General features: G+C 37.9%; 2 protein-coding genes across 5 annotated transcripts; one reads left to right on the top strand and one right to left on the bottom strand.

The window, feature by feature from the left end:
* The first annotated feature begins 1,295 nt into the window (after positions 1-1,295).
* On the top strand, positions 1,296-3,441 carry LOC135935710 (uncharacterized). Its single transcript, XM_065478240.1, has 4 exons — positions 1,296-1,479; positions 2,122-2,318; positions 2,960-3,067; positions 3,137-3,441. Exons 1-4 carry the CDS (start codon positions 1,357-1,359, stop codon positions 3,273-3,275), a joined length of 567 nt encoding a protein of 188 aa, XP_065334312.1. The 5' UTR covers positions 1,296-1,356; the 3' UTR covers positions 3,276-3,441.
* On the bottom strand, positions 3,428-18,283 carry nAChRbeta2 (nicotinic acetylcholine receptor beta2). Of its 4 annotated transcripts, none has more exons than XM_065478235.1 (10): positions 18,031-18,283; positions 16,941-17,107; positions 11,251-11,295; positions 10,809-10,918; positions 10,560-10,740; positions 10,347-10,503; positions 8,690-8,993; positions 5,221-5,376; positions 4,603-4,712; positions 3,428-4,013 (listed from the first exon to the last, which is right to left on the bottom strand). In XM_065478235.1, the coding sequence occupies exons 1-10, from the start codon at positions 18,266-18,268 to the stop codon at positions 3,682-3,684; spliced, it is 1,800 nt and encodes a 599-aa protein (XP_065334307.1). In that variant the 5' UTR covers positions 18,269-18,283; the 3' UTR covers positions 3,428-3,681. The 4 variants fall into 4 exon arrangements, with proteins under 4 accessions (XP_065334307.1, XP_065334308.1, XP_065334309.1 ...); XM_065478236.1 differs by having other exon boundaries at positions 11,251-11,286; XM_065478237.1 differs by having other exon boundaries at positions 16,941-17,089.
* Positions 18,284-18,483: the final 200 nt, after the last annotated feature.

The following is an 18,483-nucleotide window of genomic DNA, read 5'->3' as shown; positions in this document are numbered from 1 at the left end:
ACCTCTTTGAATGATATAGTTTCAGATTTATACGCCTTACTGATTTTTTTGGCTACAATTGCCAAATATTTTAGATACGAAATTTGATTAGTGATAAATGTATTAAATTTCTGTATTATAGGACTGATTATCACTTAAAATAAGTTACTTGAAGTGTAAGTAAATTTTGATACTTTTTATTTTAGGATCTTTCTTAAGTGAGTTTCAAATTGGATTGAAGAAATAAAATTTTACTCAACTAATTACTAATCACAACCGAGTAGAGTGGAAAATAAATGCCTTTTTGTTTAAATTAAATCTGCGAAACAAGTTCCAGCTGCGATCAGTATCTTGAAAAGCTTCACTACTTGCATTGCTCTCTGAATAAGTTTAAAAATAAAAATTAAATAAAAGGTGTCACAAAATATAAAAAACTGGCTTGAAAGACTCATAAAAATGGAAAAATGGATGGAATAAAATAGAAATGCGATTTAAAAATAGTTACTGTCTACTTCATTAACTTTAATTAAGTGTATAATTCATATCGTACAAACCATCCATTTCGAGCGCGTCTGATCTCTAATGTGTATATTACTGATTTAGACAAATAGGCTATTGAGGCATTAAAAAATTACAGGGAATATCTACAGAAAAAATAGCAATCATTTCTCGAGAATTTGGGAAAAGCTTAAATTTTGTCAGGTTTCCATCTAAATTTCTAGAAAGAAAAATCAGATTCTATATTTTTTTTTTGCTTTTCAAACTGTGAGCACTATCCATTTTAATCAATCAACAAGTGTGCAAAAATATGTACCCATTTTAAAAACCTTGATTTCGTTCGCTCGTAGGTAGATTTACCTCATAATTTACAGGAAAAATCGTTCAATTTTTTTTAAGGAAACATTTTTTGGTCCTGATTTGATAACTGCACAATCTAGAGATGATGAAAAATTTTATTGGAGACGAAGTAAAATATAATTCATCATCATATTAATATCTCAATCATTTCATCACTTACGAATTTAAAAAAATCCTTTGTGCTCTTATCAGTCTCATCATGGTGAGATTTCAAGAAACAATTAGATTTTCATCTGACAAACAAAAGCAAAATTTATCTGTGCTAACATGTCCCAGTGCAATTTCTGCGGTAATCGAAAGCGGCAGAGAGTGTGGCATCGCAGTGCCTGCGTCATTTGCAAAGTTCATTATCCTGCCCGGCCGAGACGCAATCTGCTCTCCGAGCTCGCTAATTAATCCAATTAGCGTGAAGAGTGACTTCTCATTTTGCTGCTCTCGCGGCGCGCGCGCTCTTTTTTGTTTGCTGCGCCTCCTCTTTCTGAGGAGACGCGCGTCTAATTAGCGGCCGCCCGATAAGACATGATCGTCGCTCGCAGCCTCAGCACACTGCTGCTGGCCGCCGTGCTGGCCGCCGCCCAGCGGCCGGCCGTAATCTCCCGGAAGGCCAGATATTTGCTCTTTCCGCCCGGAAGCAACATGGGTGTAAGTACATTTTATTTATTTTTTCAAAATTTTTTCGTTTGGTATTATCTATATCTCATTAGTTGTAAGAAAAGTTAAATTAAAGTATGATGGAGTTCACTAACATTTCTCATGAAAGGTTAATTAAATAAAATCATGAAGTGAGGTTTGTAATATTTGAAATTATGTCTAAACATCAAAACAAAATTTAAGAAAATAGTTAAAATCATTTTTAAGATTATAAGTACAATTTTTTTAAGAAATTAATTAAAATAAATTATTTTATTTTGTATGATTGCTGTTAAATTTAAAGTTTTATTTGTAAAATGATTATAAACTTATTAAATGTTTATGTATTTTTACATTTCTAATGTGATGGAAAACTTTGGGTTGTGTGTTTGGACCAAGTTTTTGAGAGTAACTGACACTTTACTAGCATTAGTTTCAAAATCCTTATTGAAATAATGGTGTCCATAAAAGTTGAACTTGTTGAGCGAAATTTTTAGAAAATATTGTTTGTTGTATTTTGTTGTGTTTCCACTCCAGAATCCCACTACTTCAAAGGCCGAAGATAGTTAAAAAAAACATAGTATATTACACTTCAAGCGACTTGAAAATAGAAAATCCTTTGTGGCCAAACTAACAATTAAATTCATTTTCCAGATTGAAGTAGCCCTGTCGATTCCGGTGCGCAAGAGCGTCAACGTGGCAATGAACATTGAAGCCAACTACGTCCTTCCTGACAACGTGACCTACTTCTTCCCCGAACTCGTGCCCAGCCTGGACCAAGGCAGGCTGGCCGAAAGCTTCGGCATCACCCGCAGAAGGACTTACACCACCGTCATCACCATGCTCAACAGGTCTGCTGCTCATTTTCATAATTCAAACGACCGCCCTGTCTCTCCGACTGTCGTGCCTGCTCGCTCGGCTCGGCGGCCGCGTGCTAAATATTCACCCGTTTGTCTTTATCACTGTGAGAAAGCAACAGCCCCCAAATAGTTTTGAAAGGTCATCATGAAAAATTGATCTGATATTGCAATACAAATTAATTTTCATTAAATAAGTATAATCAATCAATTTGTTTATTAAACACAAATTAGTGTTTAACAGACTGCATTAAATAACAAAATGTAAGATTCAATAAGTAAAACAAAATTTATTTTAAACATTTTACAACACGAAACTTTTAATTTAAGTAACAAATTTCAAAAGTTTTAAATTTTATTTATGTTATTAATCACACATTAACTTTATTTTTAAGTTAAATTAATTATTTTTAAGTAATAATTTAATTTTATTTTATAATTTATAAATATAGTAAATGTCTTGATAGATTTCATGTGATGGCTTAAAAGAAAGCTAGCTCCTGTTTCTTTGGTACCAAAATTTAAGGCAGTATTAATCCCTCTAATGAGATTTTTGATAATACCTCTTCAATAAATATACCATTAATGCAAAACGTCCGTTAATCCTGATCACAATAATTAAATTTCCCTTTCAGAATTGGTTTTGACGGTCGTTCCTGCTTGCTGCGGGCGATTTGCGAGGCATCCGAAACACCTCTTCACCACAATGGCCTATTTGGTGACCTGCTGCACGTTATTTTCACGTAATCTTTTTTATCATTTCACTGCCAGACCAGCCAGCCTGACGTCCGTCCACCTTTTTGTGTTTTTAGCCCGTCGACTTCGAACGACGAGCAGCTGGGGCCCGATTTCTCGACGGCTGAGCAGAAGGGCGTCGAGGGCGGCGACTGCAAGGCCCTTTACCCAAACTGCCCCAAAGGCCTCTTCGACATGTTTACGGCGCTTGGCTGACAGACTCACTCGCAACAATTTTTACGGCTCAATTTATGACGCGCTGTTTATTGCTCGCGTTGCGGTTGATAAAATTTTTTGTAATTCTTCTCTCCATAAATTCGCCATAATCGGCTGCTTTTACGGTGCATTCCTAAATAAAGCACACAACGGCAGCTTTGCTAAATTCTCGTGTAGTTTATTTCTCTCAGTAATATAATATTGTGTATAATATCTTTTCTCGTAGACATGGTTTATTGCAAAGACAGATAGATATATTTTTTACTATTTACATTAGTAGATCTTTACGAATTTTGGCAACAACCATTTTTTTCAATTTTAACACTTGAGCCCTTCATTTAAAATGCAACATTGCTGGTACAAAACGTTCAAGAGTAGACAATCAAGACCTCGGAAAGACATTATTTTACAGGGAAGGCACCCTGCTGACGTGATTGTCGGGTGGGTACTTGAAGGGGTTGTTGCCGAACGGGATATCGGACAGCTTCTGGTCGATGGGCAGGCGCGTGTCGTACAGGGACGGCGCCTGGCAGATGATGGCCAGCGTGCCGATGATGCACGCCAGCGTGAAGACCCACAGGAAGAAGCGGTCCAGCACCATGGACACGAACTTCCAGTCCTCGACCACGTCGTTGTCAATGTCGGCGTCCTTCATGTGCTTCGCGATGAACTGCACGCCCTCCAGGGCCGCCAACAGCTCCGGCGATGCCTGCCGACCGGCGATCACTTCGTTGTGTTCTGAAATTCATTATTTCAAAAGTTTAAATTTAATTTATTAAGCCTCAAATGAAAATAAAAAAGCATTGAGGGTTATTCCACGTCTGCTAATTAAATAATCAAATTTGTCCTGAACGTTTTTATCAGCGTAAAAAAGAAATCCATTCCTAGAATCCTTCAGTGTGGCGGTGGTGGTAAAATATATATTTTTAATCAAGCATAATACTAATTAGGAATATTTCTATTTAATTTTATTTTCGTATTCCCAACTATACTATAATCTATTTTTCTTTCAATATTATTAGATTATAACAATTTAGTAAAATATTTTAACAAAATCGGCTCCTCTTGCATTTCATTTCCTCCATTGAAAAAAAGTCAATTGCACACACTACTTGTAACTAATTTAATTTCTTGGTAAACATTATGAATAATTCAGTAATATAAAAAATATTTATTAAAAACATATACTTGAAAATTCTCAAAGCATTTTTCAATGTAGGACATCCGGTATAAATCTTAAATTATCGAGTTTTATGAAATTACCAAACATGCACCTCCGTAATTTTAATTTTACAGTAGGAAATATATATATTTCTTTGGTACATACCTGAGGAGTGGGCCTCCATGTGGTCGTCCACATCGTGTTTGAAGGTAGATTCAAACGGCGATGAAAGCGGACTCATTTTTTCGTCGTGAAAGCCGTCACCCATGCCATCTCTGTGAAAAATCACGAGCGCAAACAATGCGTCGATATGAATTGAATCCGGTGCCATAAATCAAGTGCATTGAATATGCGCGTGATTTGAATAATCACTACTTTCAGTCGACGCGTCAATCGGAAATAAATTGTGCTCGCTCATAAATTATGCAACGCGCTGGAGTAAAAACAAGCTATAGCTGCTCCATCGGTGCGAAAGATAGATTTGTGCTTGTCATCATCACTTGTAATGTGACGTGAAAAATAGCTTGATATTTCTTTCCGATAAAAAATTTAATTCATTCCCTGCCAACAAGGTTTATATTAAAACTCTCAAAGACAAACAGCATGCTTGCCAAGCAAATGTTTACGAAACTATAAAAATGGCGAGTTTAAAATATGCACGCTTCGATTTTCGGAGCGCCTGCCAACGAGCCGCCGGCAACCCGCTCGACCTCCGCGTCGTGCCGGTTGCACAGCCGCCAGTTTTGTTAAAAGTAAAATACGTAAAATACTGCGTTTGTGTACCTGAAGTCTCCCGGGAAGGGGTTGTCTGCGAAGGGTTCGTCGTGCTCGTAGTGGTCCCTGGGCGAGTAGTGCGGACGACGCATCATCAAAATGCGTGGCATCGCGTTCAGGAACACCGTCTTCACCCACGGAGACATTTTGTGCGTCGAGGGCGACCTGCCAGCAGAGTAAAATTCGAATTTTCACTTAAAACAAGTATAAAATAGGGATGCATTCTGAAAATAATTTTTAAATATATTTTTTACCAGGATTCCGCAATTTTTTACCAGGATTCCGCAATTTTTTACGTGCGAAAATTAAATTTATGTATGTACCGTATCAGATAAGGCATTATAAAAATTTGAATTACTTCGAATGTTGTCTTTTATCTAAAATAAGTTTCCCTGTATTCAAATTGTACGCGTCGTTTCAAGCTTTATCTAACGAGCTCACATGCGCGGCGTCCTCCTGTTCGTCGATTTTTCGTTGTAAAATATTTAGCACAAGCGAGGAGTGTGAACACGCCCTGCTGTGCGTCGTTTTTTTTTTTTTTTTACTTTCTGTTGGTGGGGCCGATTGCGCTCCTTCTGCCGATAAAAGTAAAAAGACGGAAAGACGCACACCGGTGGAAGGAGGAAAAGACAACTTGGTGGCTCGTCAGGTAAAAAATGTCTGCGGCTCTTTGAGCTGCGACACGCAAAAAAAAACGTTTCAAAAAAGAGCTGAGTGTGCAGGCGAGAAGAAGATCAAACTCGCGCACCGGGGCGCCCATCAGCTCAATTGGGAGCCGAATACTTTTTTCAACATTTACGATTTTTTATTTGAAAAATAAGAACACACAGTACATGAAGAAATTATTTTCACTATAATCATATATTTAAAAATATTTATTTTAGAGAACATATAATTGTAATTTATTTGTTGTATTTTTAACGAGATTTTTTAAAAATCACAAAAGGGAAGTAGAAAGTTTTAAAAGGGTTTACCCATATTCCACAACTTTGATTGTTCAGACCACTCTAAATAACTAATAATCAATGTAATGTAACAAATTGCTGATCCCTTGAATTGAAATTATATCCGCATTTGACCATAGTCACATGAGCCACCATCGTCGTTAGGAAGACCTGCCCAAGGGGGCATTTGGTTGAGTGGCAAAAGAAATCCCTCTCAAACGCGATACAAACGCGCAAGTCGAGTGGCGAAATCACCGAGTGGACACCCTCGGGCCGGATTTGGCGCTATTTTCCTTGCTCTGCGGACACGAAAGTGCACTCTAGAGGGAAGCAGCCATGTACGCTTGCTGTGCATGAAATTGGACGCTGCTTTTCCCCTCTCTCTAATAGCATTAACGATGTAAAAGGCTTTAAAATCAACCATTTTGAAAATTCTGCTAACTGAAACCGCAAAATTATCAAGTTTCTCTTCACATTTTACTCAAAAGTAAATTTAAAATTCCCTCCGAGTGCAATTCCCGTTTCCGAAAGAACGCCTTTTATTTCGCTCAACTAGCAGTGGCTGCAGATCCAAAGTTATTTTGCGAATAAAAACTCCCCTAAACTACAGCCCTGCGAAAACAACAAGTTGGGAGCTGTCTTCGGCGCGCACACGTGAAAGTTAATGGCGTGAGAGAGCGCTGGAAACGAGGGCGAGAATCATCCACAGCGTCACCGCACGCAAACACATACTAGAATGACTGCGTTTTATCGGAAAATAGACACACTGCGGCTGTTTGCGGAAAGCGCGTTCGCATCAGCCACGCGACTGCTAGGGCACGAGCGAATACATACATTAAATCGGCACTGAATTATACATGAGAAAAGTACATATACAGTTGGGGAAAAATAAAATATTACTCGCAAGATCTTCAATTTTTTAATTGCTATTTATATTGTAAGATTCTTAAAGGATACTATAAATATTTTGACTGTTGAAAAAAATTGAAAATTACGTTTCATTGTTGCCAAGAGCGTCAATTTTAATTTTTGTACATTACTAGCTTATCGCTAAAAAATCCCAATTTTTTCTGGTTTTCACTTAAACGATGAAACATTTCTTGTGTAGCTTCTTAAGTATTCTTCAATTAAATGATAAGGTTGTAATCAAAATTTTGATTTCTTATTGTAATTGTATTTTATGTGTGCAAACCAAATATAATTTTTTTAAAAATGATTATCAAGCAGGTATTGCAACAAAATATCTAACTTAAAATTGCTAACTCTGCATCATTACGGCGCACGAAACTTCCAGATATGAATTTAATTAAATGAATTAAATTGATTGGAGCACAATTAAGTAGACAAACATTTGTTTTGGTGGGTCAAGTGATAGTTAAAAAGGGACTCAAATCTGACGCTTAATCTTTTTGAATAACGAGTATTTTACGGATTTAAAGTCATTCAGCGTGTGGAGAATGGAGAACGGAGAACGGAGAACGGGCCTGCCTGTTTGGCGCGAGTTTGGCAGTGGATATTTGTGCCGCGAATTTGGCGCGCGAGTGTCGCATCTGCGGCCGAACGTGCGTCGTCGATCGATGCCGGGCCATTAGGCGCTATATTCCCGCGAAACAACCGCACATTAAACGCGGGGGCGGACGCGAGATAAAAAGCGGGGATGACAAGCAGCTGATGGCCCCCCTCTTATCTTATCAGCCATTTGCATGCAAATTGACCGGCCAGGGAGAGTAACGACGTCAAAGATCAACTGCGTGTTGCGTTCAGACTCTTTATACTGCCAAACTTTCATTTCCCTGAAGACGCGACAGATAACTTCTCTTCCTGATGCCCAAAAACGTAAAATTTTATTGTTTCCCCTCGCTTCAATCCATGGAGATCAAGAGGAAACTCGTCTGCTTCTTAAGCAACCAGGAAAACTCACAATCAGGAAAAGTTGAATATTTTAGGTAAATAAGTGGTTTTTGAATTTTTCCTTGGCTTTAATATTCGTTATTAGTGAAGCAAAAAAGGATATATTAATAATTTTTGGTCCAACAACAATATTTTGAACTAATAACTGAGCCAAAACCTGCATTTCTTGCAGAATTTATTCTATCTGAACTTCATTTCCATCATGAGTATTTATTAAATTTAAATGGAGCATCAAAACTTTTATTTAAAGTGAGAAAATTTCATCTAGGGGAAGATGTTTACAGTTTGAGAGGAGATTCGAGATTGCAAGGCATCCTCGATTTTTTTAACCGCTATTATTTCACAATTTCTTGATGTTGCAAATAATTTGGTTTAGTTTTAGTTGGTTTTGGCCAGAAATCAGAAATTGATGATTCGTTTAAATATTTGTTTACGCTTTGCTGTAACTTATTTAAAATGAAAGTTCGATCGACCAAATTCATTTTCCTTTTCTTTTTAAATATTAAATTTTTCTCCGAGCAAAGAAACTTGTAGCCAGCGAATGAAAACTATCGTTTCAAGCATGTGTGCTAGAGCGTGCAAAAAGTTAGGAAGAAACACGGTACTTAGTGTGGAGCACTCACCTAAAGTAGACGTTGAGAACGCAGACGGTGACGCAGATGGAGAGCGTGACGAGAATCATGGTGAAGAGCAGATACTTGCCGAGCAGCGGCACGGCCAGCGACGTCGGCGGGATGATTTCGGCCAGCAGCAAGAAGAACACGGTCAGCGACAGCAGGATCGAGATGCAAAGGGTAACCTTCTCGCCCGAGTCGGACGGCAGGTAGAAGACCAGCACGGTCAGGAAGGTGATGCCCACGCACGGGATGATCAGGTTCACCGTGTAGAATAGCGTTTTGCGGCGCATCACCAGTTTGAACGTGATATCTGGGACAATTGTATGCATTTGCTTTACAACCGGAAACGACTTCAGTTAGTTTACTCCAACTCGTAACTCATTTTTTAATAGATTTTAATTCATGTGTTGCATTACAAAAATTATATCATACTCTGCACAATCTTTACGCTCCTATTTTAAGTTATGATTAACCATAGTTCCTATTTTCTTCCCTAACGTTATATTATAATCTTAAGTTATAAGCTACTTACGATTACGTATTGATACAGTTACAAAATTGTGGATTCTGAATATATTGATAAATTTTATTCAAAATTTACTAAAAATAAAATTAAACATTCCTTAATAGTTAGAAAATTATGTATTTATTAACTTTAAAATTTTAAGTTATTTTGTAAATAAAATATTTGCAACTACATATATGTGTATGTGTTTAGTCAGAAAATAAGTGCAATAATAAAAAAAATTAAAATTTATTCCCTTTCCGGTCCTCGGACAGGGATAAAGAGAGCAAAAAATATATTGAACTACAAATAAGTCAAGGGTAGATTGAGTTAGGGGTCAGGGTAAAAATTATGTTCCCTATTAATAACGATTGCTGGTTACTCGCGCGATCGCTATTTGTTTGTTTTTAAAAACCTTTGGGCATAACAAAGGAAAATTCATCAAGAAAAAGGGCAATCACGGGAAAGATAACACCAACAGTTCAATTAATGGTAGCCTAAACGCCCAACAAAACCGTCTAAATTTTAGATTTAAATCTGACTTTGACTTCTTTCTTTCTTTCTCGTCAAAATTTGAGTAAGTTTCTTGGATTAGGGTAGCAATTGAAATTGATGTGTAATTTGTACAGGATAATATTAAGCGACAAAATTGTACCAAATTGCAAATTTTTATAAAAATTAGGACTGTGCAATTTTTTTAAAAATTTACAACGTGATTAATGTAAACATAGTGGAGCTTTACAGGCCAACAATTAAGAACAATTAGCATTGTTGGCTACAATAAGTAGAGGCTCATTGAGTGTATTGCGTGTGGAATTTAGCAAAAGTTTCTCTACAGCTTGAAATTATGAAATTTAGACCAAGTAAGAGTTAATGATCAGATTTTGCTAAACGTTTCGGAAAAATAACTGCTTAGGTGAGTGATTTTTCTCTTTATTTCAAATAATTTTCAATTCTATCGGATTTCCTTGCAAATTTAAAAGGCAACCTGAGAAAATTTTGGCTCCTTAATTTTTAGAGAGTACTTAGAGTGAAGGTGGAAATTTTTTTCAATTTATATATTTAAACGAAACTTAAGATCCCAAGGTTTATTTTACGCCTTTCATTTAATGGTATCAAGGATTTTCAGAGGTGTAATGTTTCTATATAAGGAAATACCTGAATATGGTTCGGCACAGCAAGGATAATACTCCTCATTTCTGCGGGCTGGAACGTCCAGGATGTCCCACTCGACCGAATAGTAGAACTCGCTCAAATCAATTCCGATTTTAACCAGATTGCTGCCAGTCTGTTGCTCCATGTGTTTCAAATCAACCTAAAGATACAAATTTAAATATATTTTTAAAAGATATAAAATAATTTTCGGCCTACTTGAAAGCCGTTGTAGGTCCAGGAGCCGAACTTCATGTTGCAACTCTGCTCGTCGAAAGGGAAGTACTCGACGTTGATCTCGCAGGATGACTTGTAAATGGCTGGTGGCTTCCACACCACTTCGCCGGTGTACTTGAGGGTTGCTTTTGTCATCAGCGTCACCTCGTAGTTTCCGTCGGCGCTGCAAAACACACACGCGCCCGCCAGGGGTAATCAGATCGGCGTGTTTCCACTTGTGCGGACACTCACTTGTTAAACAGCACTATGTCTGGCAGCCAAATGTGTTCCGACGGCACGTAGAGCATCTCCACGCCGCCGTACTCCTCCGGTTCCCATCGCAATTTGTAGTCGATCCATTTCTGCAAATTTTGGTCACAAAGAACAAGATTAGTAATGGGTTTGGACCGCAGGAATTAATATAAATGCCAAGAAATAATATATCAAAAATTTCCGATCATAACTTTTTATAGGATTTCTGCCTTTAAATAAATGATTTGACGCTATTATTTATATTTTCTTTCCTCAAAAATCATCTTTAAGTGGTTACACTCCACAATAAATTTACATTTTTAAGGCTTTTCTACTGCGAGCCTTTTTTATTATTTCCGCACTTAAACAGCGTGACAAAAATTGATAAATTGCCTTGTTCCCAGTCTCGGCCCGTACAAGGCGCATTCACTTTATTACTGACCTGCTCCACCCAGACGTTGGTCGTCATCACCTGGCTCTTCAGATTCTGCAAAGGTTGCGCAGTGAGATCAGAACGAACCCAGACTATGTAGCCGTTTAATTTTACTCAACAAAACTACACATTCATTACTTTGAATTTGGGAAGAAATGAAATTTAAATTAAATGGACTCGTGCGGGGGCGAGAGAATGTTATATTTTATTTGTTTGGCATGCGATGCAACAATGTAACTCTAATTTAATCATAGAACAATCAGGAGATAAGCAGAACTAATTTCTCTAAAGGGTCTTGAAAAGAAATAGAAAATAATAATAAAATAGCGCTACTACGGGGAGAGTCTTAATTATATTAAATATTATCAAAATGATGTCATGTGTAGATTATGGTGTGAGACGTGTGTGATTTTTGATTGGGGCATGGCGGGTGTCTGGGCTTTTGGATGGTGCTGAGATCAGTTTTTTGTGTCTGTGTAGATTGTAGTTTTTTTTTAATTTATTTTAGAAATGAAATGACTGTGTGATGAATGAGATTATTCTTTTTTTTAGTATTGTGATTAGCTTTTTTATTTTAATTTAAAAATATATGAAAAATGATCTGAGCAAAATATAATAATAATTCAAGCATTTTGGTTTTGGATGTGAGACGTAATTTTATTGAATGAAGAAACTCGTACCTAACTTCAAAAGTGGATTTAAATTAAAATCACCAAGGCCTATTTTTTGCGGCACACATTTATTATCCTCTCCAGTTTATTTAAATGGAATTTTAAATCCTCAATTTAGCACTCATTTTAGATCGGTTTAAAGTGAAAGAAGACAGACATCGCTCTTTTTTAAGCAGAGTGTTGTTGGTATCAAATGTGCCTCTTGGCTTTGGGTGGTGAGATATATAATATATAAAGATTATAATTGAGAATACAGAGTGCAGATCATGCAGCGAGAAGGTCAAGCGTGGCGGAAAACTCGAGCACCAAAACCTCACCTCGCAACGTCCCGAGACATAAAATGTACGTTTGGGTGAGTTTGACATTAAAGAGAAGGGGCACAGCACGTATTTTTGGTTTTTGCGGTGGCGAAATGGCGTATGTGGAGTGTGTGTGTGTGTGAGAGAGAGAGAGAGAGAGTCGTGTGTGTCGAAGGGTGAAGAGCAAATGTTTGCGAGTCGGGAGGGCGTGTGTGTGGTTCGAGATGTGTGTGTTTTGCAATATCGACATCCAACGAAAAGAAAATATAATTCACGGAGGAATCTCGTACACGGCTATCGCACTATAGCAAAAAGCAGCGCAGGGACGATATTTCAAAAACAAATCACGCGGCTTTTTGCGCTCTCTCGCCGTGTGAGTGAGTGAACGAACTATATTCAGATTACATAATGGAGAGCACGAGAAAACGAGAGTGTGTGTCGGGGGTTGCCAAAAAATACTGAGCAGTGTGTGATTTGGCCAGTCATTTCTAACAAGATAAAAATGGATAGTATAGCGGCACTTACAAATTGGCATGGTTTAATGTGGTTTTCCACGAGATGCACAGTAAAAAAACAGACAAATGCGAGTATCAGACAGACTGCACCACAAAAAGCAGCACGAGAGGGTTAGACACGTGTTGCAGCAGCTCATTGGGCCGGTCCGACTAGGAGCCGGCCCCCAAGTGTCATAATATATATATATATGTATAATAATAATAATTATATTTTGCGCTCAGACCGAGCAAACTAATACCAAACGCATGCAACACGAGATGTTTTAGACTGCAGCGAGTTGAATTTGCAAGGGGTTTAGTAAATGTAAATCCATACATATGTATATATAGTTTTGTATGTAGTAACAAGGGCCGAGTACTGTGGCCATGAGCCGTCAGAGCTCCGAGGACAGGTCTGGGGTGGCCGGGCGACAAAATCAGGGACAAAATGCCCGTGGTTCGTCTTCGTGTTGTTGCACACGAAAGATATAGCAAACAGAGAGACGCATCAGCTGCCTTTGTTCGAACTTAAAAAATTTTGAAGGACCAAATCGCTGTGGTAGCGACTATTGACTCTAATTACGCTTGGTAGCGAGCGCAGAATGACTGGTAATTACAATACCTCCGCAATTTTTACCTCTAATTGCACTTCGCTACCAAAGACATTTTCGCGCGAATTTTGAATTTTTGATCCATTATACACAACATAGCAAAATTTTACATCGTTTTGATGATGGGAAGCAAGATTTTTATGCCATCTAGTGTAATCCTTGCAATTATTTCTACCCAATCTGCCCCATAGTGTAGAAGTATAGAGAAATGTCACGACCAATTAATTTTTTGGACTAAAAAGGCAATACTTCATCCAGAATCATTACTTTTGTTTACAATTATAGATAAAAAAAATCATCTATTTCGTTCCCGACGTTCATGCACACTCTGTGCTGAGTTGCAAAATATATAATTATTGAGCCAAAATCTCTTGAACACAGCAAATTGTTGTCGATGGATTTTAATGAAAATTTTGTTGCGTGAACTTTGCCCTAATTGAACTACAAAACAGTTGAGAAAACTCTGACTTTCCAATTTTTGCGGGTTTTGCGGGCGTTCAAATGTAAAAAAATCTGGGAATTTTGACTACTTCATAACTTTGCTCAGGGTAGTCATAGAACGAGAATTAAAAAACCGTATAACTCGACTCAACAAGGCAAACAACTTTATGTTGACCTCAAAGTGGTAGGTCAAAGGTCAAGGACATAAAATTTGATTTTTTTTATTTAAACTCAAATTTGAAAATGAATATATTGAAATTTTTTATTTTTTTTCGTAGCCATTATGTAGAACACAAAAAATTAAGTTTGGAATGTTAAAATTTGGAATGGCACTTTGCCTCATTTTTTAATAAAAAATGAAAACTTCGAAAAACCTTGTTTTTCGAGGTTGGTAAAAAACGATGATCAACTAAATCTCGACTTCTAATCATCCGATTTTGAAAAACCACATACCGTTAGACTCGTCTCGACGTCCCCAAGTGCACTAAAGGGGTATGGAATCTACCAACCCCAACCCCTTTTTAACCCCCTTAATAACGTGAAATTTAGAATTTTTCGTCCGTTTCAACACCTTAGCACGACGTTGACGAGTAATTGTCTTCTTCAAACCAATTCAGTTACTTAGTTCACTCAAAGACGAGTCAAATGGAACTTATTTTTTGTAAATAGGATCACCACAACCTGAGATTTGGGTGCACAAAGTTTTTTTAATCAAGGCGGATGTAATATAATGCTTGATGAGCACGAAATCTCAAATTCTGCACTAAATGGGTTGATGGTTCTGGGAAGCTAGAAGCCAAATATGGATATTTGGGGTCTCCATTTCTGTTGTCAGTTTCTCGGAAGTGGTTAAATTACAATTTTCCGAACAAAAATGGATACAAAAATAAACGCGCTTGGGATGGGGTGTGTATTAGGGGTTGAATGGGATAGCACCCTTTAATACCGAAAGGGATGTCAGGGCATGTTGAGTGGTGTGCTGTTTATTTTATAATTGCGACGAGATATTTATTGCAGAATTCAAGATTTGGTGCTCATCAAGCATTTTATTGCATCCATCTCGATAAAAAAAACTTTGTGCACCTGAATCTCAGGTTGTGGTGGTTCTATTTACAAAAAATAAGTTTCGTTTGACTCGTCTTTGATGTAACTAAGTAACTGAATTGGTTTGAAGAAGACAATTACTCGTCAACGTCGTGCTAAGGTGTTGAAACGGACAAAAAATGCTAAATTTCCCGTTATTGAGGGGATTAAAAGGGGGTAGGGGGTTGGTGGGTCCCATACCCTTTTAGTGCACTTGGAGATGTCAAGACGAGTCTAACGGTATGCGGTTTTTCAAAATCTGATGATTACAAGTCGAGATTTAGTCGATCAACGATTTTTAGCAACCTCGAAAAACAAGATTTTTCGAAGTTTTCATTTTTTATTAAAAAATGAGGCAAATTGCCATTCCAAATTTTAATGTTTCTAGTCTATTTTTTTGTGCTCTAAAAAATGGCTATGAAGGAAGTAAAAAACTTGATATTTTTCATTTTCAAATTAGAGTTCAAAATAAAAAAATAAATTTTTATGACCTTGACCTTTGACCTACCACTTTGAGGTCAATATAAAAGTTGTTTGCCTTGTTGAGACGAGCTTACGAGTTTTTAAATTTTTGTTCTAGAACCACCCTGAGCAAAGTTATGAAGTGCTCAAAATTCCCATATTTTGACATTTGAAGGCCCGTAAAACCCGCAAATTTTGGAAAGCCATTTTGTCGATCATACTGAGTCCTCCATAATTTAAAATTTTTGAATGAAACAATTAGAAAAATATGAAAGAATGGAAAATAATTTTAACGCACTAATTAGGAACATATATAATATATAAAATCAAAAAAATACTTCCTTGGAATGTTTTGAAAACTGAAATATTTTTTTCTGAGTATAAATACATATAGTGTGGACTCAGTTAAGTGTTCAGGTATTTTTTTTTGTGACTCAAGAAGAGCTGTTTTGGTAAGTCTTTTAATGAACGAAATTTTGGCAAATGCGTCGTCACTTATCGAACCTGAGGGCTTGATAATTCACCATCACAGTAGGTCCTTTATCCCTCAAATAATATTCCACGACATTATTGTTCATTACAACTAAAATTCGTGCGTGGAAGTCTACATTATTACGCGGTAACGAATTAAAAAATAAAGCTGCCACAGATGTTGCCATGTTTGAGTGAGAATAGGCAACAGAAACGGGCCAATAGATAATCGGTAAGACACATGGAAATAACCGGATGATAATGTAGATTCATAATACCAAATATTATTTGTCCAACTTAAAGAGGATATTAATAAACCGGTTTTTTGTTGCTCCTGTAAAATCGATTTCTGTGCAGTTAGAGGTAAAAATTGCGGAGGTATTGTAATTACCAGTCATTCTGCGCTCGCTACCAAGCGTAATTAGAGTCAATAGTCGCTACCACAACGAAATGTGAGACTATAAATACGCAGAAATCATTAAAGTTACTCTACATTTCCAATTCTAAATTGTGAAGAAAGAATGATATCATTTTTAATTCTGATTGGCTGATTCAATGGTAACGAGGAGTGGGGATGCAGATCTTTATCATTTTCAGAAGCTACGTGGCCCCCCACGATCGTTGCCAACAGCCAATCAGTGCTGAACGTAGGTACATGTTGATTTTTTCGAAGATATAATTGGAAAAGTAGATGCTCTTTATGCTTACTACGTCACGTATCGCACATTTGACGAGTTCAGGTGAAAGGCGAGCTCGACCCTGAGCTCAGACTGCAAGCTAAAAAGCCTCAGGATCTCCTATAGGTCCTGAATTTCTCTCCACTGCCGACGCCTCTGTTTAGCCAAATACAAATTCCAAAAAGGTCCAACTCATCCAAGGTTCTTCAGTCCAGATTAGGGTATAATTTCAAAAAGACGAACGCACAGACATTTAATTCAGAGCCAACTGAAATAGAACAACAGCTTCCAATGATCTCCTTTCAATTTTCCTATAAAATAAATAGTAACGTCCAATTCATCCGAGTAGCTGAAAACGAAACAGCAGAAGACATGTCCAGACATGTCCCAGGACCTCAAAGGCGGGACACTGATAAGAAGTATATAGAGCATAAATGTATATATGTATATTTAAAGGTAGAGGAGCAGGCCTACCGGAGCGATTGCTTACCACTTCGATTAGCTGGCTGAGCTTGAGTCCGAGCCACACGGTCAGCGTTTCCGAGTTGTTGCCCACCGGCCGGATGAGTCGGTTGTAGTTGGACAGCAGGTCGTCGTACAGCCGCTTGGCGTCCGGGTTCGCCTCGACCGTCTTAAGACCTGGGGGCAAAACTGCACCTGTGTCGTCGAACACCAAACACAGGTCAGGGGCCTTTGGTCAGTTTCGTCGTGTCCGCGCGCGCGCAAGGCACTCGTCAAGCCAGTGCCAACCTAGATCTCGCCAGCTACTGCGGCCATGCGGTTTTAAGCACGATGCGTCAAAGGCAGGCAGCTATTGTGTATTGAAGAGATTAACACGGCCGAACTGTTTATAATAATTATTGACTTAGTTAACATTTGAAAGCTTTATTTATCTTAGTGCCGGAAAATTTATGTACACAAGATAAGAAGTCAGAGCCTGGAATTTCTTTTCAGATTTTCTACCTTTTACTGATTATTGTTCACAAGATCCGCTTGAATCTCTGATAAATGAATGAATTTCTTCAATATTTTTCCGAAAAGAGTGTATCAAAATGCAATAAATTGAGTTGAGATAGTAAATCGTCCATTAAGTCAAAAGTCATGCATCTGAAAATGAGCTCACGATAGTCCAGTTTTATTTTTGGTTTTTATATTTTAAAACCGTAGAAATATCAAGTAGCAAATTTATTTTATCTAAAGTAATTGTCATTGATTACTTATTTAAATATCGCGGGAGATTGATTTAAATTAGAATTATATATTTTTCCTTTGTGGACAACTCGTTTGTTCATTCTCGGCATAAATGCTGAATACTCCATGCTTAAAATGCACCCTGGAGAAAAGTGAAAGGCTATTTTCTATGCAGGCAATCGCACAACACAAATTAACAAACATTTCCCCGAATTTAAAGGGAAAGTTCGCACTAAAAGAGCCGTGTTGAAGAAAAATATCTGTCCTTCTAGTTTAGTTGTAAAGATTATTTACACAGTGCAGAATTAGAGCAAACAGAGTTTTTATTTAAAAAGGCCCCCAGTGTAGGGTGTGGACCCCGAAACGGGGCTTAAGGAGGTGGGGCTTACCTCGGCAGGCGGCCAAAACGGCCAGCAGCACGGCGGCCACGCAGCGCATCACTCGGCGGCGGCCTCTCGTCTCTGTTGGAAGCTGGGGAAACTCGAAAACCGGTTGTGCGGCCGGTTCAATTTGGTCCGAAATAAGGGTGGAGCGAAGGGGTGGCTCCGCGATTAAACCGGAGGAGCAGAGATGAAACTGGTGCTCAAAGGGAGTGGAGCGCCGCATCCCTCTCTGGAACAGCTGCATCGATCCGCACCGACGAGAGGGTGAAATTTACGAGTTGGGGCGCGACTGCCTGGAAATGCAGACTCGGGCGCTTTCTCGCGGGGAATTCTGCAACGTGCGGATACAGTCCGGATTTTAAGCATCGAAATGCATGGAAATTTCAAATCAAATTGTACAACTCTGAAACACAAAAATTATGAATTTTAGATGTTAAAAATAAATTTTTAACTATTTCT

The sequence above is a fragment of the Cloeon dipterum genome, chromosome 2 (genome assembly GCF_949628265.1).
Source record: "Cloeon dipterum chromosome 2, ieCloDipt1.1, whole genome shotgun sequence".
NCBI classification, from domain to species: Eukaryota; Metazoa; Arthropoda; class Insecta; order Ephemeroptera; family Baetidae; genus Cloeon; species Cloeon dipterum.
This window is presented reverse-complemented; position numbering and strand designations above follow the sequence as displayed.